The sequence below is a fragment of the Calonectris borealis genome, chromosome 1 (assembly GCF_964195595.1).
Source record: "Calonectris borealis chromosome 1, bCalBor7.hap1.2, whole genome shotgun sequence".
In the NCBI taxonomy this organism is placed as follows: domain Eukaryota; kingdom Metazoa; phylum Chordata; class Aves; order Procellariiformes; family Procellariidae; genus Calonectris; species Calonectris borealis.
Window position 1 is genome coordinate 82,485,106 of NC_134312.1, and position 23,283 is coordinate 82,508,388.

Sequence of the window (23,283 nt, forward strand, 5' to 3'; positions counted from 1 at the left end):
AGGAAAGTTCATGAAGGGAGGAGCAGTTGGGAATAGTTCAGCAATTTCAGTCCAAAGGGGCTGACCAAAATAAAATGATGCTTATTTTCATTGGCATTTTTCACACAAACAATATTTTCTTTGACAGAACATCTTTCCTTCAACTCTGTGTTGAAATCAGAGTTATGCTTTGCCCCTTGGAGACTGCGTAGCTTTTAAATGTAGAAAATATTATTTCTAATTAGATAAAGGTCTTTGCTTTCTTTCATTTAAATGTTCCAGTGTTTGAATATTTGACTAGTTGCTTCAGGAGATGAAAAGATGAAATGATCAGTCAAAACTGGTCCTTGGACTACATTTCTGACCAACCCTTTCCCTCTGCTTCAGCACAGGGCAGTCAGATGTCTGAATGTGCTCAGACTGAATCCTGACCTTGAAGTCTCAGGAATGGGAAGGGGAGTTATGAGTGCTGATTAACATCCAGGATGCGACTAAAACAATTTTTACCTTTCATTTTCTTTTGTATAATAGTATGATATTAAAAAAAAAGGATTTTTGAAATACTTTTGCACTCTTCTGTAGGGCTATATTATTGGAAAGACTTGCTCTTTACCATTTGCTAATGCATAAAAGAAACTGCTCACACACAGTAAACTAACATTTGGAAATGACTGCTGCTTAATGCTGTTGAAATAGCTCAGGGTCCTCTGAAAGCATTTTTCTTTTACCTCTTCTCTTTCCATTTCTGACTGTTTATATCATTGTTCTTTTCTGTCTTGTGGCAAATCTTTGTGCTATTACATATTTGAGCAGATCCTAGAAAAAGGAAGAGGTTTTTGGGTGATTTAAGATTTCTTTCTTTCTTTCTTTTTTTTTTTAAATGTTAAGTGCCATCAGCATTTTCTGTACTCCAAGAAGGGGTGCTTCATACCAAATTAAAGAAGCTGCTATCCTCACAAGACTGGCCCATTAGTTGATTTATATGACCTGAAGAAGGGTAGTACCTAGAGTACTGAAGTGAATATGTCTTCAAAATATATATTAAGCAGGAACTAATGAGATAAGAATTTCCACTTCTAATGTTGTGTGCATATTATTTTTTTTTTTTTTGACAGATGGTGTTAATCATTTAACAGGATGCTGAGCTGGGTGGACCACTTGTTTGTTTTGTAATAGCAGTGTGTGGCCTTACAGTTCTGTTTTCAAACTCCCCTTTCCATAAAAAGTTGCGAACATTTAGCATTTATCCCAGTGTTTTCTTTTAGGATTAATCTTCTCATTTGTCTTCTATTCCTGGATAAGTCAGTCCTTTTCTTTTCTCCCACAGGGATATAAGTATATCATCCAAGAAGGGGAGTGTTGTGGGAGATGCCAGAAGACTGCCTGTGAGGAGCAGCTATTCTGGTCTCGGGGTGATGCAGATCCTCGTTTGCACGAGGTGAGGTGGCAGTGGCATGGACACTTCCTCTTCTAGCAGAAGTGCCCTGGAATTATTTTGTGTTCCATGGAAAGAGATGAAGAAGTTATGTGTTATTTCTCCTATATGGCAAGCAGCACTGAAAAACAATTTTTTGGGGGGTGTGTGACTTACCCACTTAGTTCTAACAAGCAAACCCTCTCTTTCATTTTCAGGCTCTAAGAAAGCAATCTTTTTATGCAAAATTAGTAATTTCACAAATGCTAACTCAAAAGAATATTAACGGGACATACTTCTCTGGCTGTAAGCTATTTGTTTACATTATTCCCAATTAAGCTGTATTACTCTATGGATAACAGGCAGGTGGGGTCATGGATTGCTTGAATTTCCCGTCCTATTCAAAAAGAATATCCTACTTGGTACACACTGAAATATCAGGAAGTAAATCAGGATAGAAACATGAATTATTCTCTGGTTGCTAAAGATGATTGCTGCACATCAGATCAGACCGCAGCGGACCAGGCCACGCTTGTTCTCTGCTCAGAATAAAAGTTTATTTTCAGCAGTATGCCTCTTCCCTTAGGATTCAAAGAGCCCAACAGGAAGTGAGTGCATGCAACGGCCATTTAAAATGTGCTGCAGATACCCTACCACTCTGGAAAGCTAGGTGGATATTTGCTTCTTTTCTTGCCTACATTTTTCATTCCTTCAGGCTATTCAGTTTGTTCTGTCCCTAACCCGACCACCCTCGGCAAACCTTTGCCTGCCCCAGTAGCATTAAATTGCTCAATCCTATGCAGAACTTTGGATTCAACAAAGGCAGGAACAGTAAGTTAAATACATTTAAAATACTAGACCTTCTCCTCATCTTTTCTTCCCTAAGTATTGTTTGTTATAGTGTGTCTGGATTTTCATATACGTCTCACTTTCACATGTTTGATATTAACTTTTAAATTGTTTCTTTTACAAAGGCAATCTGCTTCTGTCTTTTTAAAACTTCATGTAACGTTTTGCAGCCTGGCTCTTCCCTGATTTTACCAAGGACATTTCTTAATGTGGATCAATATTCTGCTCTGCTTCATAAAACAAGCCTTCAGAAGGCCCATTTTAATGTCCCACCATGTCTTACTGGTTTTGGCTGTCCTAATGGAGTAATAGATTCTTATACTCTGCAGTCCCTTTCTTGCTGTGTCTTCTTTCAACTCTTCTGTCAGACTGTTCTATAAATGGATTGTTGCGTTAAGGATCTGTGGAGAACTGTTGAGTGACAGACTGTTCCTGATGCAGCAAACATGCTTTTTGCAAGCCAGCATGTTGGCTATGGTGGTCTTCCCGCTATCCAGTGGCACAAATACTGCTGCCTGTATTTAATCCTTTTACAATTTCCCATCAGGTTGGCACAGAGTGGCGATCCCCCTTCAACCATTGCATTATCAATGAGTGCATCCGGGTGAACGATGAGGTTTTTGTGCAGCAAAAGAATCTTTCTTGCTCTCAAATGGATGTGCCTGACTGTCCAGAGGGAACTGAACTACGCTGTGACCAAATAATAGACTGCTGTCCTTCTTGCAGATGTGGTAAGGTTTTGTGTATGACAAACGGAATCACTGGAGAATGAATCATCTTATGTGTTGATCTTCTGTTTCTCAACAGCAATTTCAAAAGTGGGTGTTATGCAAATATAGTACTACTTTGAAGCTCTCCTGTATAATTTAGACATTGAGTACAATAGCACTTGCTACTATTACTTTCTCTTTACAACTGATGTTCACTGCCTCCTTTTGAACTAGTTACCATTGAAGCTATTTTGCATTGCTTCAGAGAGACATACCAGGCTATGTCTCTACAGCTCTAGCCTGCATTCTTAAGCATTTAAAAGAGGTCTTGAAATGCTTTTGGCCTAGGAAGATTCAACGCTCTCCCCAGTGCCCGGTATGAGCAGGGAATTTGCATGCAGCCGTGCTGTCTTCTGCGCGTCTCTGAGCATTGTGGCTGTGGCCATTTCCTAGCATAGACTTGGGTCAAAAGTCCAAATCAGATGATTTGGCTAATTGGCTTCAGTCTGGGAAGACTCCCAGTCATGTTTAACTGACAAGTATATATGCAGCCACGGGGTGAGGAGCTAGCAGTGGAAGGAGGAGGAGAAATAAGCACTGTAACTTGCAGAAAACTTGTGAGTGCATCTTCTGTGAGTGCAAGGCTTGAACTGGAGGGGAAAATCTACATTGAGCCACGTACTTGTTAAAAAACAGCTCAGCAAGGGATATTTGGAGGTGGAATTCAGGATAGCTCTGACATTGTTACCTTTCAAGGTATAATGTAAGAGGGCTCAATTATGCCTCTTTAGAGTGAAACTGGATCTAAACATCCTCAGTTGGAACTCTAATAAGTCAAAAAATCATACCTGTGGCTTATTAAATCTCAGTAATGTCATGATAATAGTAATGCTAAATGGAATATTATCTTCTTTTTCAGTACCTCTGAATGGTTGTCCTTTGAATGGCACTGTTATTGGGGTAAGACAAGATTCCTTTTATTTGCTGTGATGGTAAGACATTTAGATATATGAATGAGCTTTTGAAGAACATGAACTTGCCAGAATACATCTAAGCGTACAGGGCAGCTTTGTTCAGACAGAATCTCTGCAAGTGGGACCTTCGGTTAAAAGCAGTGGCAAGGGGCTCAGCACATGTATGTCCAGTTCATGATGCTGCCACAGTCTTCCTATATGACAGTGAGTATATCTGCAAAATGGGGACAGTAATGTTTCCTTATCTTGAAAGGATGCTTGAGAAAAGTGCTTAGAAACTGTGGTAATCTGCTTTGTGTCATGACTTGCAGGCTACCAAACACACAGGAAACTATCTGCGAGGGATAATCTCAAAAATGATCCTTGCCCAGCTTGGGGAAGCAAAAACTTCCCGTATTCTACCTAGAGGATAAGGCAGATTAAAAAGGATGGAGACTCTTGCTCCACCTGTGTGGAAGGAGGGGTATCCCTCCTTGGCTATTAGCAGGAACAGGAAAGCTGAGCTTCCTCACTGTTTGACCTCTGTCTCCTTTCAAGATCCCTGCTGATATGCCCTCAGAGGAAATTTTTTCTCAACTGCATATTTAATGGCTAGATTAAGACATGTTTAACCCAGCCCATGACAGTGGGAATGATGGGACTTAAGCATCTGATCTCATTTATGCCGAATTTATCTTTGGAGAGCTCTGTCAATTGTCCATTGTTTCCCTAAATCCATATTCTGGCAGCACCTCTGGTGTCAAAGAGCTTTAAGTATTCTCATCATCCCCTGGGGAAACAGGTTCTCTTTAGTCATTTAACCTAACTTTTAACCTATGTATTCCTGAATTGTCAATGTATGTCTTACTTTTTTCATTTATTTAAAAGGCAAGTTTACCCAAATCTCTTTAGACTTTTGAAATATGGCTGAGAGAACTTTTCTCCATCTTTTCTTCTTGTTTTGAACTTTTTCATAGGCGATGGGCATAAGTTTATCAATTTCTTAGAGCTAAAGCCCTGCCATCAAGCATCCATCATTCTACGTGGGGATTACTTCCCTGTAGAATTAAATCCAAGGAATAACTCTGCTTTTCTTGTCAGAAGACTGGAAGAAGGGTTTTAAAGTGGTAAAATCTGAAACAATATGCTTTCTCTTTGATTCCTCTATTTGTCTCCTCTGTAGTATGTTGTCAAAACCAGTTGTGGCATTTTATAAAGACCAGACTTGTAGAGAATGTCATGCGGTATAGTAATTGCTAGCTCCTGCCGCCTTCTGTTATATAGGATATGCATACATATACATATATTCTCTGTTATAAAAAGAAGGTGCCTTTCCAGTTGCGTGCTGTTCTTCCATGAACAACTATGTGAACAACTAATTTTTTTCTCTTCCAACAAAATGTTTACCTGATCTGTCAAGTAAAGTCTTTGTTCTACCTTCAAGTGTTTTAAAATATTTTAAAATATTTTAAAATGAACCATAAGCAAATTTTGAAAAAAAAGTCACGTTGAAGGCAAAATGAGAAGTATCTGTGTTTTGCAGATTTAAAAATAAAATATTTCAGCTTCTACAATATCGAAAAAAAATTCCTATCTTAGTAAAATTTTCCCAAGTTGGAATGAATTCATAAAGTGTTTCAGCTGACACAAAACTACATTTTGACTCATTCTTATTTGCTACCTGGCTATATATAAAAAATGTATTTAAATTTTTTTTTCTTTTTTTTTTAATACAGCTTTTAAAATCTGTTATTGTTCTTTCTGACAATTGGTCATTTTATCAAACACTCCCTGTGCAAGATTTTGAGGGTGTAGGTAGGCCCCAACTGTTATGTTACTTCTCTGCTCTTGCTGTCGCAAGTGTCAAACACTACTGAAGTTAGCAAAATCAAAATATTTTCTCAGGATGGAGAGTGTGAAATCCAAGTTGAGATATAATCTTGGAAGATTTCTAAACAAAGTGGCCATTTTGATTAAAAAAAAAGAATTAGAATTTATATTAAAACTTTATTTAAAAATTAATGAACTTTCCAATTAAACTAGCTTCATTTAATGACTTATTGTAAGCTAATTAGTTATATGTCTGAAAGCTTTTGAGCAGCTGGCGTTACTACAGCTTTGTCTTACACTATTCTCTACTTCAATGACTGTTCCAGAGTTCTGGTCAGGAAGGAAGATGTGGTGTCCACAGAAGTTTATACTTCCTGGATTTCAAAACCTTTATTCTGGGTCCTTTAAGAATAGGTTTCAAATTTCATTTTATATCAAGGGAAAACTTTGCTCCATTAACTCATTCACTGAATAGTTCCAAGTTTTGAGTCTTTTACTGCAGTTCTGTTAACTGGCTGTGTCCTTAATCCCTTTACATTTTTGTCTTGTATCTGGTTACCAATATTATATTCCAGTAATTTGGTGCATTGCATTCACTCCGCCGTTCTTAACAATGCTGTGGGCTTTAACTGCAGACTTCCAAGCAGGTGGCTGTATTTACCAAAAGGATTATCTGTATCACTCATCTGTTTTCCCAGGCTTTTACTGAGTGGCATTTCTGAAGGAGATCTGAGTAGATTTGGGCTTCATGCAGGTTATTTTCATTGCACTAACACTGGGTTAGCAGATGTTGACATTTCATTCTAAGTTAGCCAAGAAAACACGATAGGTGTATTATATAAAGGGAAAAAGATGTATCAATCCATTATTTCACTCATTTCTGTCATGCTAAGCTATGTTTGTTCACAGAAAGCCATTGTTAAAGCCATTTGCATTCTGATCCCTAAGTACATTGAATAAATATCATAGAACTAAGCTGTGAAGCAAACTTTGGATTAAGGTAAGACCTTCCCCCAAAAGTTCAAGGCACTTGTGTGTGAGGATTTCGTTTCAACATGTCTCTAGTAAGCCCTACGTTCCTGCTCATAACAGTGATTTTAGTATAAAGGCAACTTTATCTCTCTTTTTTGTATTTAATTGGAATGTTAACACTATTAGAAGTTCCAACAAGGATATCAATTGCAATATCAATTGTGGCTTTATAGACGCTTTCTTCCTGATGTGAAAGCCTGGAGCTACTGAGGCATTCTGTGATAAATGTTTACTTTTAGAGGGCCTGAATTAAGTACAATTATCACAGTAAACAAAACAAAACCAAATATATTTTGAAACAGGTCACCATGATGAGAACATCTCACAGATTTTCAAGGCTTTTGTGTGTACATGCCCAAAAAAGTGCAATACTAGTGTCAGCGGATTGAATGCCCTTATGAGGCCATGTAGTCTGTACTAGAACTATCACTCTGGTGTCCGAATGCTTTCCAATGATGAGAGTAAACGAGAAGTCTAGTGTTTCATATGACATTTGCTACCCATCCCTCTCCCATAGGAAATGTTATGAGTGTGTCCTTTTGCCTACATCCATTGAGGTCTTTTAACCCTCCAGATTAATGACCTGATATTCACTATAAAAGGTTAAACCAAAAAAGCTGAAGGCTTCTGTGTCGAGGTCTCAAGCTGGATTGTTAGAAGACAGGGATCTCCCCGTTGGTATTACCATCCCATCGTGTTGTTTGTGGAGGATTTTTTTTATAGACCTCCACAAAACAAGAAAAAAGTCATTGCTATTGCTGGTGCTTTACAGAAAACCACTGAGCCCTGAGGACCTCTGTTGTGCTGGGGTGCAGAGTAAGAATGTAATTAAAATTCTTTAATCAGAACATTTGTCCTTCAAATGTGTATGTCAGAGTATTGGCTCTGAGCTACCCACATACCTATTACCTTTACACTGTTACTCTGGCCAGCTTCTGGGTTTGCTCCATTTGTTCCATGAGTGTTTACTAGTGTGGAACAAGAAAAAAAAGAATTTTAAGATATGCATGTAGCATGGGAAATTCCCATTCCAAATGACGTCAACAGTGAAATTCCATTGACATTTGAAGCACTACTCAAAGCTTTTATAATTTAGTGATATTCAGTGTCTGTTTACTTTATTTATTTATCAGGTTTTAGAAGTTCTTTGTGAAAATCTTTAATAGGCTCCTCCCATTTTGTCCATTCAGTCATAGTGGTTTAATATTTTGAGGTTGAAATGAAAGGCTGTGCACTTGGAAAACAGGGAGACTTTGTATTTAGAATTTCTTTCAGCGCTAGGAATCTAAGTACTAACTCCACATCCTTTTGTTTCCCGTTTAATAGTTTGGCATTTTAAATGTCATTTTTGCTTGCTTTGAAAAGGTGATGGGATCCAGCAAACAAGGTGCTGGGGAAGAGCTCAGGGAATTTGAACTGTGTGCCAGCTCAGCCACTGATTTTCTTGTAACTATGGACAAGTCCAGTTCTTCACTCAGAAATTCTGTTTCTGCATTTTTTTTCTTCCTCCTTTCTCAATTTTAAATTTTTAGGCCTCTAGAGATTCTAAGCAGTATTATTACAAGAACAATAACAAGTAATTTCTGCTCATGATCTGTGGGTTGCGATGGCTCAAGAATAAAAACTTGTTAGCAAACCAATTCACTACACTCAGGCAACCACCTAACACATAGTCAGGATAGCTCATGACAAAATCTTCCTCATCACTTTCAAGGATTCCTTTCTTGCTTGCTAGCTTTGTAAGCAACGAAGTAAGAAATGCCAATGCCATTTTGCAGATTAAGGAATTCTAAAGGGCTTACTTGAAAAATATGCTCATGCTATGCTGCCTTTTGTGGAATTACAGATGCAAAAATTTGTGTCTCTGGAAACTGGGGGCATCAGTTTTCTGTTTTCTCTTGCAAAGAATTGCAATGCAAGATTTAATGAAAGAGATTTAACCTAGATAAAATTGCTCATTTACTTGAGTTTTGCTGAAGAGGCAGTCACTGACTTACAAACTGGTTCTAATGTTTCAGCCATGGAGACGCCTGATGGTGGATCAATGCACGACATGTCTCTGCTCCCTCCAGTCAACATCTTCTCGGAGATATACTCTGACATGTACAAAATTAAGTTGTGAACCATGCCCAATAGTAAGTGCGAGTAATCTGGATGTTCTGGTTAAGAATGTGTCTGATGAGAAGGTCATGTTCTTCATTGTCTACACCAGTTTATGTTCTGTACAACTCTGGGACCTGTTACCTTTCTCCAAGTTTTTCTGAGAAGTCATGGCCCGTGTTCTTTCCCTGAATTAGATCAAATATACCAAATGTGATCTAAACCCACAGTGTAGGAAAAGGCAACTTTTCATAGTACTTAGGTCCACAGGCCCATTTTTTTGTGTGTATTTCAGACTACTTACCTTCAGGGCAAAATAAGGTTTGGCATACCATTGGCGACAGGAGCTGCTGTGTCTCCTTTTCTGCGGTATTATCTGTCCCTCCAGGGACTGGCAGCTCAGCCAGATCTCCATTCTTCAGGGCTTTCCTATGACTATTCCAAATTGTCTAATAGCTGAGCTCAATAATATTTTTCTGGTTCCCAGCCATGTCTTAGGTGATTTGAGATGATTATCTCCATCAGTTCCACTGGCCTTTTTGAAGTCTTTGCTGCTGCTTTGCTACCGTCATCTGCAAGGAATGAGCTTGGCTGGGAAAGCCAGAGGGAAATAGCTCCCATTTTCACTCCACTGACGGACAGTGTGACCGGAGTGCCTGACTAGTTCTGCTCGTTTTTCTCTCTTAGCACCAATAGCTCAAGTAGAAGGAGACCTAAGCAAGTTGCAGAGACTGGCTTAATCTCCCCGTCTGAAGAGCACAGACCAGCAGCTCACAGCAAGTTCGCAGAAAAAGGCTTAAATGCCCCCTCCTCTTCTGCCTTTCCTTGGATAATGGATGAAGGCCAGTGGGCCCAACCAAACCCTGGGCCTGTGCAAGCAGTTGCACCAAAAAGCCACATTTCTAACATGATCATATGGGATTCCCAGCTGATATCCAGGAGAGGCATGGATTGATAGGGTCCCTGCAAAAGAGAGGGGCAGAGTTTTGGATGAGTCCACTTTTCAATCCCTAAGTAGAACTGGGAAGGACAATGTAGTAAGTCAAGTTTCTTGGTTTCATCTGTACTAATAAACTAAACAGAGCAAGAACGCAGGCTCAAATTATGTCCTGCAACCACCTTATCTTGACGAATTGTCAGCAGTGTCCCAGCTGGCCTGTTCTAACTAGCAAACTTCCAAATAATGCCCGGGCACAGATCAGTGTTTAGGACAACCCAAGGCCAGCCTGTTTTGTGGGGAGAATGCAGTTTAGACATACATACATGTTCCACTCGTCTGCAGGGCCAGAAAAGTGGCCTTGACTCCCTTTATTTGCTGATATGGATGTAGCCTGTGACAAAAGGGAGAATCTGGAATAATTTGTGTGGTTCTGGACTCTAATATCACCTCTCCTGTAAGGTATGATTATAGAAACAGGCTTCTGAAAGGAAAATAAATGGCCAAGCTCAGTGCTGAGCATCTTCCTCACTTCCACAAAATCTAACTTGGCAGATCGATGAAAAAAACCCAGATACACTAGAATGAATTTGTGGCCAGAAACATGTGCGCATATATACATTCCCACACAAAAACCCAAAACCATCAATTCTTGCTTTTCAATGCAAGAAGCCAGCTGTAGAAATTAAAGGTAGAGGAATCAATAAAATACATGGTAAAAAAGTGGGGAAACATTCCTCTCCTGCTTCTTTCACCACCCACACAATTCCCAAACATCTCCTTTCCCTGACCTGACCCAAAAGTACAGACTAAACAAAAAACCCTAAAGAAAGGGCAATTTCCAGTTGGGCTTATTAAGCACTATGAACTTGTGTTTAGGAGATGTGCAGCTACCCAAGGGAGGTTGCAGGTCTAGGTGTATGTATCCCTTTGTAGCCATTGTAATGAATCTGTGGAGCTTGAGGGGGAAAAAATATCAAATAAGATACAGAATGTCTTCATCCCCCTAAGGCCAGTGGGATTCACACACATACTTGGGATCTTTCCTGTCTCAGAGTCATTGATTTCATGGTATACCCAGATTAAAAGCAATTCCTTCATAATGGATAAAATCATGGGTTCAGAGTATATCCTCTCTCAGGAGCACCTGCTTTCTACTGGATGCTGAGGCTTGAAAGTAAATGCAATGGTAATTGAAGTGCAGCCAACTGCAGCATATTCTGCTCATCAGGGTCATTTTTTCTGGTCATTTGATGACCTACTTTAGGTGCTTACATTTTTGCTAGTAGAGCAAGTTCACCTAAATAACAAAGAACTATGTTTTCTTCCAATGATTTAATAGTAACCCCCCACCCTCCCCAAATTCTTTTTCTATAAAAAACATATGGATAACATGCATGTCTTCATTCAACCAAAGTGTTTGTTGTCTTAAAAATGTTCAGCTCATCATAAACAGCTGTTGGTTATGTGTAGCAGCTGGAGACATTACTGCAGGACACTTCATGTGTTAACTCAGTTCCTTTCTGTTTTTTTTTCTTTCTTTCCATTATCCATTCTATACCTTTCTTCCTCTCCATCTAGTGCTGCTCATTCTCCCATGCTCCTTTCCCAGCCACTGTTTTTTCCTTCCTGTGCCATTTGTGGGGCTCCATTATTCCTCCTTTCTTTCTCTTCTTTTTAATTTTATTTTGTCATACCTTTCTGATGCTTTTTTTAATTTCTTGTTTTATCAGGCCATTTTCTTTTTCTTTCCATAGTCCAAATTTTCCACCTTAGCCTTATTCTCCCCTTTCCCTGCCCGCTGCCTACTGGTTATCTTGCCTTTTCTCCTAGTGTAAGCACTTCAAGCTACTTTTCCAAGTTGCACTTTGTTGTATTCATTACCTTTACAGAGAAGCACCTGCACTCCACAAATACAAACCGTATGTCACTCAAAACATTTTAATAAGTTTCTTACCCTTTCCTCCTGTCATGTGTTGTTTAGTGGACCTGACCTTGCAACTGTTATAGTCAAAGAATATTGGATTTAATGGACACGGGAGGCTTTGTACTTGGAAATAATCTTCTCTCCCTATTGTATAATAAATCAGTACAAGGATTAATGCCAGCGTTTATAAAACAAAAACCAAAAGTATGCAACTAATTAGATTACGCCAGTCTAGTCCTACTGTTTAAAAAAGCATTTTGCTGGCTATCACTTTGTCCACTGACTTTTTTTAAAAAAAAACCTCTACAAATGAGTGTAGGAAGCATGCTTGAGACAAAATAAACCGAGAAAAATGTCCTTTACCTCTAGAATTACAGAAGGCAGGAAATCCCTGGCTCTTGCTGTGGAAAATGTGTGCCAACTTCATGCGGCATCAGACTCAGAGATGGAAGGCTTAAATACCTTCAGGTAAGTTTTAAGCACTCTTTCTTTTACTTATGAGTAAATGTAAATGTAGCACAGAGTTCTGGTGAACTCAAGGAAAGCGCATTTTTTCCCCTCCTTTTTGGTTAGGCAGCATGGTATTACTAGTGCCTTTTCTTTTATATTTCAGAATGGTTTCTCAAGAAAGTTCTTTGTTGTTGTTGTTTGTAAATGAAAAAAAGGACACTTCATACCACAGTGCAAAAATCTAGAGGGACATTATAGATGCACCTGCAAATACGAATATTATCAAAGAACTTTAACTGGAATATCGGCTCAAACAACTACTTAGAAAAAATTAAAAACCTCATTTTAAATGAGAAATGGATAATCTAAGTTGAAAATGTGAATTTTGAAAAATTTCTCCAGCATGATAGGTTTTTAAACAGGAGTGGATATTTTTCTGGTTAAAACCCACCTGCTTGTCACAAGAAACAGCATGTAACATTTTCTTTTATTCCATTCCTGAGCTAAATTTTAGATAGGGAGAGTATGGGAAGAACAATGAAGCTATTGAAGGGTCTAGAGCACAAGTCTTATGAGGAGCAGCTGAGGGAACTGGGGTTGTTTAGTCTGGAGAAGAGGAGGCTGAGGGGAGACCTTATCACTCTCTACAACTACCTGAAAGGAGGCTGTAGCAAGGTGGGGGTCGGTCCCCTCTCCCAAGTTACAAGCAATAGGACAAGAGAAAATGGTCTCAAGTTGTGCTAGGGGAGGTTTAGATTGGATGTTAGGAAAAATTTCTTCACTGAAAGGGTTGTCAAGCATTGGAACAGGCTGCCCAGAGAAGTGGTTGAGTCACCATCCCTGGAAGTATTTAAAAGACGTGTAAACATGGTGCTTAGGGATGGTTTAGTGGTGGACTTGGCAGTGTTACGTTAATGGTTGGACTCAATGATCTTAAAGGTCTTTTCCAACCTAAATGATTCTATGATTCTATGTGAGTGGGTATGGGTGTGTGGTTTTATGTATTTTCTTAAAGAAGCTCCCAACTCAGCCAAAAGTTAAATATTCATATAGATGTCTCTTTAAAAGACAATTCATAGGCCAAACTCCCAAGTTTCTCACTTAGACAAGTTTTGCTTTTAAGTCAATGGAAATTTCTTCTCTGTTAAGAGCTGGAAAAGGTCAGGTTTTGGCAGTCTTGACTGAGCTGTAATAAATATGACTATGGAATTAAATAAAAGATGATGACTTTGTTGATAAACAATTCTGTTTACTAAAGATTCCCATGTTTTATAAACTTCACCACCATGGTGCATTAATTGAAATATAAGTAAAGAAATAGTCAGGTTGTATAGTATCCTGAAAACTTACTGTCCCATGTTGTTTCTGTGTAAAGCTAACAGCCCTTAAATCTTTACAGCCAAATGAATCACTTCAGGATGGCTGTGATAGCCACTCCTGCAAAGTAAATGAGAAAGGGGAATTTATCTGGGAAAGGAGAATCACTGGCTGTCCTCCATTTGATTCCAGAAGATGTTTGGCTGAAGGAGTAAGTAGTGAAATGGGTCCTGTTTCCAGGTTTCCTAATAGACTCTGTCATGTTTATGGTTCTGTATATAGGTACCTTATGTGTATTAGGGTGGGAAACCTCTACCCTCTCCCAGCACCTTGGCTAAACTGAATTTGAACTTTCTTTGAAATTTAGAAAAATGTAAGTTTTCTTTATTTTAAAATATATGCTGGTTTTATGTGGGACTATACTGCAGGGGAGATGCTGAGCTTGCAGTAATTCTGTTCCATATAAAGCAGCAAACATAAGAAAATGGTTGTTCTAAGAGTGTTTTCAGAGCAAAACTGTGTAGATAATTACATAAAATGAGAAAACAGTCAGATCAGCCCCTTTTTTTTCTATGAATATGCATATGAAATGCTAAGACATTTTTTCTCTACCCTCATATGAGGTTAGGGAAAGGAATTTTCACAATGCTGTAGGAAGAGCTCAAACTTCCACATTTGCAGTTGTTTGGTATAATGGTATAATAAAAACCCCGCTTGACGCATCCACCCATCTTTCCTGTGATTTGAGGTTAGCCATACACTGAGAAACAGAGTGCAGTTTGGGGTGTAGCACATGGGGTCCTGCTTTTGCTCATCTAGCATCACGCAGGTGTTTATATCCACCTGTCCCCATTTTCTTGGGCATGACAGGAAGCAGGAAACCTTTAACAAAGCTTGTGCCCAAACCTCTCTCTACATACACATCAAGCAAATGGAGGATTTGATATTTGATAATGCAGCAAAAATAAAGCTTCTACATTGTATTTCTCACTTTGTGAAGTTACTGTAGCTCATACAGTTTTGTTATACAAACAAAGATTTAGAAAAATGTTGGATTATGTCCCAGGCTTGGGTTTATTATCATATTCTAAAGGTCCTCATTGAAAAATCAATTAATACTTTACTTTTTAACCAGAACTTCCCATATTCTCCTCCCATCCAAAAAAATGAACTATTTCAGCTATAAAATCAGTGGTTTTCATCTAGTTACAGCTGGAAAGTTTAGGTTTTTTAATTAAAAAAGCCTCCAAACTTTTGCATGTAAGTTCAGGTGTTTAGTGCAGCAATGGCATCACCCTGCAGTATAAATATTTCTTCATTTTTCCTTTCACTAAGGGTTTTCAGTAATTTTCCACCATACATATATTTCTGAGAATTATTTTCTACATGGTAGTAATGAAACAAGAAAAAAAAAATTTTTGGCTCTTGACAGATGTGATATTTTATGATGATTTGCCTGTACATTTTCATCTGTTGTGGAATAGGCAAGCTTTCATCTATGTTGCTAAAAAAGTCAAGAGGGACTGTTTAATTTCCTTCCTTAAACAGACATAAGACTTGAATGCTATTGGTTCTATCACTCTCATTCCCAGAAATTTATTTGTATTCAATATCTTTACTTTAGAAAGCTCCCAATATAAGGTGAAAGCAATATTTTCAGGTATTGAACTTGCTGATATAGTAAATTATTTCCAATCAGCTATCAACAAATACAATCACAAGTTCAAAACCTTAAAATGGATAAAGACATGATTACTAATGTAGATTTATATTTTTGTACAATATAGAAATACAATTTTCTTGCTTAATACCGTTTTAAACATCGCTTTATATTCTTCCAGTAGAACAAATGTGTATTACTTGGGCCAAAATAGAAGTTTTCTTTTTTTATTGTTTTAGGGCAGAATTGCAAAAATTGGCAATACCTGCTGTGACACATGTAAGTAAATAAGCCAAAAGTCTTGTATGGAAATTGTAGAGAGTGTAAGCTACTGGGTAAGGAGCTACGTTCTGCAGTTTAATGAAACAGAGCTAAGCAATGTGGTTAAAACAAATCACCAACAAGTGTGCCCTCTGCTTGGGATACTGCTGTCATGTTTTGTCCACTAGAACATGTGTTTTGACAGTATTCACAAGTGCTTAGAAAGAAATAGATACTCTCCACATTTTATGCAGATGTTAATTATGAACGTTTTATTTTATTGTTTATCTAAAGATAACAGGAACAGTATTGCACACACAGGTTGACAAGCCGCATTACCTGAGGCAACCACTTCATGAATAATCAATCAACTTAAAATGAATTTAGCAAAAGCCCTGGTCCTCATGGGGGACTTCAACCATCCTGATATCTGTTGCAGGGACAACACAGCAGGGCATAAGCAATCCGGGAGGTTCCTGGAATGCGTTGATGATAACTTCTTTCTCCAAGTGGAAGAGGAGCCAATAAGGAGAGGTGCTATGCTGGACCTTGTTCTCACCAACAAGGAGGGGCTGGTGGAGAATGTGAACCTCAAGGGCAGCCTTGGCTGCAGTGACCATGAAACTGTGGAGTTCAAGATCTTTAGGGTACTGAGGAGGATGCACAGCAAGCTCACTACCCTGGACTTCCGGAGAGCAGACTTTGGCCTCTTCAGGGATCTGCTTGGTAGAGTGCCATGGGACAAAACCCTGGAGGGAAGAGGGGTGCAAGAAAGCTGGTTAATATTCAAGGATCACCTCCTCCAAGCTCAGGAGTGATGCATCCCAACAAAAGGGAAATCGGGCAAAAACACCAGGAGGCCTGCATGGATGAACAAGGAGGTCCTGGACACACTCAAACACAAAAAGGAAGCCTACAGAGGGTGGAAGCAAGGACAGGTAGCCTGGGAGGAATACAGAGAAATTGTCCGAGCAGCCAGGGATCAGGTTAGGAAAGCTAAAGCCCCAATAGAATTAAATCTGGCCAGGGATGTCAAGGACAACAAGAAAAGCTTCTATAGGAATGTTGGGGACAAAAGGAAGACTAGGGAAAATGTGGGCCCTCTCCAGAACAAAATGGGAGACCTGGTTACCTGGGATATGGAGAAGGCGGAGGTACTCAATGACTTTTTTGCCTCGGTCTTCACCGGCAAGTGCTCGAGCCTCACCGCCCACGCCGCAGAAGGCAAAGACGGGGACTCGGAGAATGAAGAGCTAACCACTGTAGCAGAAGATCAGGTTCGAGACCATCTAAGGAACCTGAAGGTGCTCAAGTCCATGGGGCCCGATGAGATCCATCTGTGGGTCCTGAAAGAGCTGGCGGATGAAGTTGCTAAGCCACTATCCATCATATTCGAGAAGGAAGATCCGGGGAATTACAATCTCACCTCTGTGCCTGGGAAGATCATGGAGCAGATCCTCCTGGAAGCTATGCTAAGGCACATGGAGGACTCGGAGGTGATCCAAGACAGCCAGCATGGCTTCACCAAGGGCAAGTCCTACCTGACCAACCTAGTGGCCTTCTATGATAGAGTGATTACATCAGTGGACAAAGAAAGAGCTATAGATGTCATCTATCTAGACCTCTGTAAGGCCTTTGACACGGTCCCCCACAACATCCTTCCCTCTAAACTGGAGAGATATGGATTTGATGGGTGGACTGTCCGGTGGATGAGGAATTGGTTGGATGGATGCACCCAGAGGGTATTGGTCATAGCTCAATGTCCAGATGGAGATCAGTGACGAGTGGTGTCCCACAGGGCTCCGTATTGGTACCAGTACTGTTTAATATCTTCATCAGTGACATAGACAGTGGGATCGAGTGCACCTTCAACAAGTTTGCAGATGACACCAAGCTGAGTGGTGCGGTTGACACGCGTGAGGGATGGGATGCCATCCAGAGGGACCTGGACAAGCTTGAGAAGTGGGCTCATGTGAACCTCTTGAGGTTCAACAAGGCCAAGTACAAGATCCTGCACCTGAGTCGGGGCAACGCCTGGTATCAATACAGGCTGGGGGATGAAGGGATTGAAAGCAGCCCTGCTGAGAAGGACTTGGGGGTACTGGTGGATGAAAAGCTGGACATAAGCAGGTCGAGGGAGGTGATTCTGCCCCTCTACTTTGCTCTGGTGAGACCCCACCTGGAGTACTGTGTCCAGGTCTGGAGCCCTCAGCACAAGAAAGACATAGGCCTGTTGGAGCAGGTCCAAAGGAGGGCCACGAAAATGATCAGAGGGATGGAACACCTCTCCTATGCAGAAAGACTGAGAGAATCGGGGTTATTCAGCCTGGAGAAGAGAAGGCTTTGGGGAAACCTTATTGCAGCCTTGTAATACTTGAAGGGGGCTTATAAGAAAGATGGGGACAAACTTTTTAGCAGGGCCTGTTGAGACAGGACAAGGGGGAATGGTTTTGAACTAAAACAGGGTAGATTTAGACTAGATATAAAGAAGAACTTTTTTACAATGAGGGTGGTGAAACACTGGAACAGGTTTCCCAGAGAGGTGGTAGATGCCCCATCCCTGGGGACATTCAAGGTGAGGTTGGACGGGGCTCTGAGCAATCTGATCTAGTTGAAGATGTCCCTGTCCATTGCAGGGGGTTTGGACTAGATGACCTTTAAAGGTCCCTTCCAACCCAAACTATTCTATGATTCTATGAAAAAAATCCTGGTGGCAGTAATGTAATTTTGATTGGTTTTCAATAATGTAATAATCCAAAAATGGTAGGGGAAATGCTTGTCAAAGGTGCATTCTTCTTGAACAGCCTGATTGCATCTTAAATTCGGCAGTTTAGGAGTCAGTCCTGCAACTCTTAATTTCATGTATCATTGTGTAGATAATCCAAACCTCAGTCAGGCTGTGAGCGTAGGAAGGGTTTGCTTACATGAGGAAGGCTTGCAGGGTTGGGTTCTCATTTCTAAAATGAATCTCTGATGCTTTTGTGAACAGACAACCTCTCAGTTTTCTCCTTTGTAAGTAAAAAATTAATAATACTGTAGCTCGTTTAAAAAATATATAAAAAAAAAGTAACAGAAGATTGATATTCTCTTTTAAGGTCAGAATATCAACATCTTGCCTGTGTTCCGCTATCTCTTTTTTTTTTTCTCTATGCATGTGCTAATAAATAAAAGATGGCCAGCATAGCAGCCCATCACCACACTGGCACAGTAATTGCTGTAATAATACTCCTGATGAAGGACGTTAACTCCTAGCGAGTTTGCAGCCATTGCCTGTCTGTATAATCACTAAGTTCCGGCTTGAGAAATAGAAGTCGGAAAGCTATTGAGATAGACTGTCATCAACTGGCTTAAACAGGTAATTTAGTTAAGAAAGCGTTAATCTACCAAGCTTCAAGTAAGGAATACTGAAAATTATTTATTAACAAAAACAGATTTTAAGATTTAAAAGACAGGCTGGTGGGCAGGCTCTACTAATTGAGAATGCCTACCACTGCAATTGAGGAGAGGAGAAACCCAGTTCCAAATGAGCACAGCTCAATACATATATTTATTTACAGTTATAATGATTTAAAAGTGATACCTCCTTGCAGCAGCAAAAGCAAACTGATCTAAGTGAAATATCACATGCCTAAAAACTATGGGCCTTCAAATCCTTATTCCCATTGATGGGAATCCCAAACATCCCATTGATGTTTGCTTGGATATAGCTCAAAACTGAGAAGTCCCATATTACAGCACAGTCCTATTCCCGGTCACTTCTCTATTCAGGGCCCTTCATAAGGAAAAAGCCAACATACTGCATCCAGCCAACTAACCAGGGGTTATCAATTGAAGGATGGTGATTAACACATAGCTTTGAATCAAACAGATACTTCTAGATACCAGATTCTCTTTCTCTCTCCTCTGTATTTATACCTTTCTACCAGGGCACTCAGTAGCAACATGCAGTCTGTGGCATACTGTACAGGGAACACCAAGGCTTGACAAAGCTACTGTAAAACCAGAGTAATTTAATTGTTCTTAAAAGTCAGATAAGAGAATAATCAGTTTCTCATGGACACAGAGACTTAGATATAGGTTACATTGCCTTCCCAGGTCTTGAGAGAGTTTGTCTTTCAGACACCTCAGTACCATAAAGAATTGGGCAAAGAACATGTTCTCTCAAGTTCAAAGCATAGCTCAGGGTCATGCCTTTGGTTCAGTAGTGTCCTACATGGCTTTGAGCAAATGTTCTTTAAGAATCCAGTTTCCCTTTCTATGTTATGCTGTGGCAACTGGAGTTTGTTAGTGTGTCTGAGGGGATTGTTCCAGGTTTTAAGTACGTAGGAGCATAAGTGAATAGGCTTCTTTTCTCATTAGATTTTTGTGGTACTAACAAAGGACTTGATTATTTGCAAAGGATATTCCTTGTTTTCCCACTTAACAAAGAAGTTGCATCTCCGCTTCTTACCTCTTTTCCCTGTTGATCTCAATTGCATATGTCTTGTTAAGTTACAAGCACTTGCCTTTGCAAAGGAGGCACAGTCTACAAAAACAGTAAATGAGTGTAAAGTAACTCGAGAACAAGTCGATAAGTCAGGATTAAAAAGGTGATGAAGCTGTGTTGAGTCTGATGACAATTATTTTGTTTGGGCTTTTCAGTTGTGCGGACACAACTGTGTATTCCTTCCAGGTGGATAAGTTTTATCAAATGAAGTGATGAAATCATTAAAAGAGAACTGGCAGTTTCAGCCCTGGAGCCAGAAACACTTTCTAAGCTTTTTTTTTTTTTTTTTTAAATGAAATATAAAGCCTTAGCAAGGCACAGAGCCAATTTGGTACTAACATTCCCATGGAAAAGGTATTGAAAGCTATGTTTGCTGCTAGGAAGATGGATACATTTCTCTTCAATTTATGTATCTACTTAGTTGTACAGTTGGCCAGCTGAATTCCTTCAGCTCTCTGAAATGCTGTTGTGTAGTACGTAAAAAATAGTCCAGTATTCTGGTAAATACAGAAATTCCATTGGTTAGCTAGAAATGAGTAAAAGTAGGAGCCTGTCTTTACAGAGGCATAACACTATATTAATACTACAAAGAACTGCTGTTTGCAGTGAATAAAATATTAACTTAAAAAGCTTTAGCTCCTTCACAAGTCTTTAGATGTGGACTAAAACAGACAAGAGTGTTCAGAACAAAATATTCTGGATTAGTCTGTATTTGAGCATGTCAATGGCGAAGTTCCCTTCGAAAGTGAAGGAGCAGAGTCACCATCGACTACTGCAGTTAACAGATCATAGCAAACCAACCTCACTTCACAAAGAGGGATCAGAAGATTCTGGCACCCTCCACACATAACAAATCCAGACCTACTGCTTCTTGTGTGGATTTCTCGTTAAACGGAAAAAAACAGGCAGAATTTACCTAACACAAAGAGCAAAAAGTATTGGAAAACAAGTATCAGAGTATTTCATGACTTACTGAAGACAGTGGAAAAGTTCCCATTGAACCCAATTTAGATTTTCATAGAATTAGGTTTCTAATTTTATTTCTTTCTTCCTAGTTTTTCTTTTTGCCACGTTAGTTTTCTGCAATATCCAGCACATGTGCAAGGACTGTTAAGAGTTGTCAAATCTAGGAGCCGGATAGAGGTGAGGCTGCCATAGCTCCATGTCCCCAGGTCCAGGCAACAGTGAGACTGAGCATGCGTCCCAATAGGCACACACGCAAACATGTGTATACAGCGTGCACACACACATTCTTTATGTACACACAGAGAAACACTCAGTACTCTGGCAAGCACAAACAGCACCCACATTCTCATCCTGATCTCCCCTCTGGCTGATCAGGATGAAGGTCCTTAGTGCTCTTAGGCACTCGCTCTGTCCAGTAACTGGTCCCGCATCCCTGCTAACCCAGACTCATGGGCCCCATGACCTGTGGTCCAGTTCCAGCTGCTGGCACTTACCCCTGCATACACACACATCCACACAGAACAGAGAGTCCATCACCCAGGACAAGTAGTTAGAAATGGACTTTAATAAGAAGACAGGACAGACTGCAGTGATCAAACGTAGGGCAAGGTCAGACAAAAGTATGGACCAGCAGCTGTTTAACATGCAACCAGCGCACTTTATGCCTTTATCCATCCATTTTCCCATGCTTGTTCCTCACCAAACCACCTTAATCCCTCTCTTCCCCTGCCTTTGGTTCCTCCCCTAAAAATCCCATGACAAGTAAGTCTTGCAGAATCCCAAAATGTTCTTCCCTAGCACCGCATAAGGAGTCCCACACAGTCCTGAAGGCAGCGACCCACCTCAGTCTGTAAGGTGGTCTGGAGAGCTGCTCCCACTGACTCATCTTGAAAGGCATCATCCCAACAATGGGATCTCTCTCTTGTGACAGCCCCAGGAATAGCCAGGTCAGGGTGCTTTGTTTCTCTGATTAGGTTATTGGGGTTCCCATGTGTGTCATCTTTTTCCTGTGCGCCTTCTTGCCCATTGAACTATCTTTAAAAGGAGAGTTATCTAACGCAGAAGCCAACAGGTAAAAGGCAGACATTAGGTGGCAACGTGACTTTAAAACAAAGCAGTCAATTGAAAAGAAACATGAGGGAAACTCTGATCTCCAGTGGAATTTTAGGGCTGTAGTGTGATTCGAAGCCACCGAGGCGAAGGGCTCCGGAGCGGAGGATCGCACCGGGGGACCCTTCCTGAAACGGCAAAACCGCGGCAAAAACCGCGAAGGCAAAAGCGCAGGGAGCGAGAGGGAGCCCCAGCCCCCCTCCCCCGAGCCGGAGGAGCGAGCTCCTGACGAGCGGCAGCTCTGACTCAGCGTGGACGGGGACAGGAGGGACGGCGGCCAAACCCCCTCAGGTACAAGAGCAGCCCCCAGGGAGCGCGAGCGACCCGGAGGGCGGCGACCAGGGCGCGGCAGTTCGCGCCGGCAGGGCGTGCGAGCAGGGCGCAGCCCCCTCCAGGCTCCAGAGGCTCGCGCAACTCGTGGTCGTCGCCTATCCCAGAAGAGGACCTGGCCATGGTATCCACTCGGCCGAAAGCCATCGCCAGGAGAAACGTGGCGACCCAGACGGAGCCCCTACGCAAACACACATCTGTCCAGGCCTCCGGCTGCAGGGAGTGCCTGAGGCTGTCCCTTGTACAGGAGGGCAGCAGAGACGACGCCTGTGTGCGCTGCGACCAGGTGGATGATCTGCTCAGCCTGGTGGCAGAGCTGAAGGAGGAAGTGGAGAGGCTAAGGAGTATCAGGGAGTGCGAGAGGGAGATAGATTGGTGGAGCCGCACCCTACTGTCCCTGAGGCAAGGGCAGCACATGGAGGCTCTGCAAGAAGCAGAGGAACCCCTGCCCTCTTGCCACCAGGCAGAAGGAGGAGACCCAGGCGACGGAGGGGAATGGACACAGGTCCCTGCTCGGGGCGCCAGGCGAACCCCCGCCCGGCCTCCCTCACCTCAACCTTTTCAGTTGCCCCTAAACAACAGATATGGGGCTCTGGAACTTGAGGGCCAGACAAACGAGGACGCAGATGAAGGCCCATCCAGGGGGTTGCCTGAGGCGAGGCAGCCAGCCCCACGCATTACAACTGCCTCTGCTAAGAAAAAAAGGAAGGTAATTGTCACAGGTGATTCCCTTCTGAGGGGGACCGAGGGCCCAATTTGTCGGCCAGACCCATCCCACAGGGAAGTCTGCTGCCTCCCTGGGGCCCGGGTGAAGGACATTACTAGGAAGCTCCCTAGTCTTGTGCAGGCCTCCAATTACTGCCCGCTACTGGTTATGCAGGCTGGCAGTGAGGAGGTTGCAGAGAGAAGTCCCGAAGCGATCAAAAGGGACTTCAGGGTGCTGGGGCGACTGGTGGGAGGATCGGGAGCACA

General features: G+C 41.2%; 1 protein-coding gene across 1 annotated transcript in view; it reads left to right on the forward strand.

The window, feature by feature from the left end:
* VWF (von Willebrand factor) overlaps positions 1-23,283 on the forward strand; it is a 152,831-nt gene that overhangs the window by 123,923 nt on the left and 5,625 nt on the right. The window contains exons 44-50 of the mRNA XM_075162771.1: positions 1,307-1,417; positions 2,790-2,973; positions 3,872-3,912; positions 8,786-8,902; positions 12,101-12,199; positions 13,581-13,709; positions 15,398-15,437. Of these exons, the coding sequence (XP_075018872.1) occupies positions 1,307-1,417; positions 2,790-2,973; positions 3,872-3,912; positions 8,786-8,902; positions 12,101-12,199; positions 13,581-13,709; positions 15,398-15,437 (721 nt within the window). The remainder of the gene's footprint in view (positions 1-1,306; positions 1,418-2,789; positions 2,974-3,871; positions 3,913-8,785; positions 8,903-12,100; positions 12,200-13,580; positions 13,710-15,397; positions 15,438-23,283) is intronic.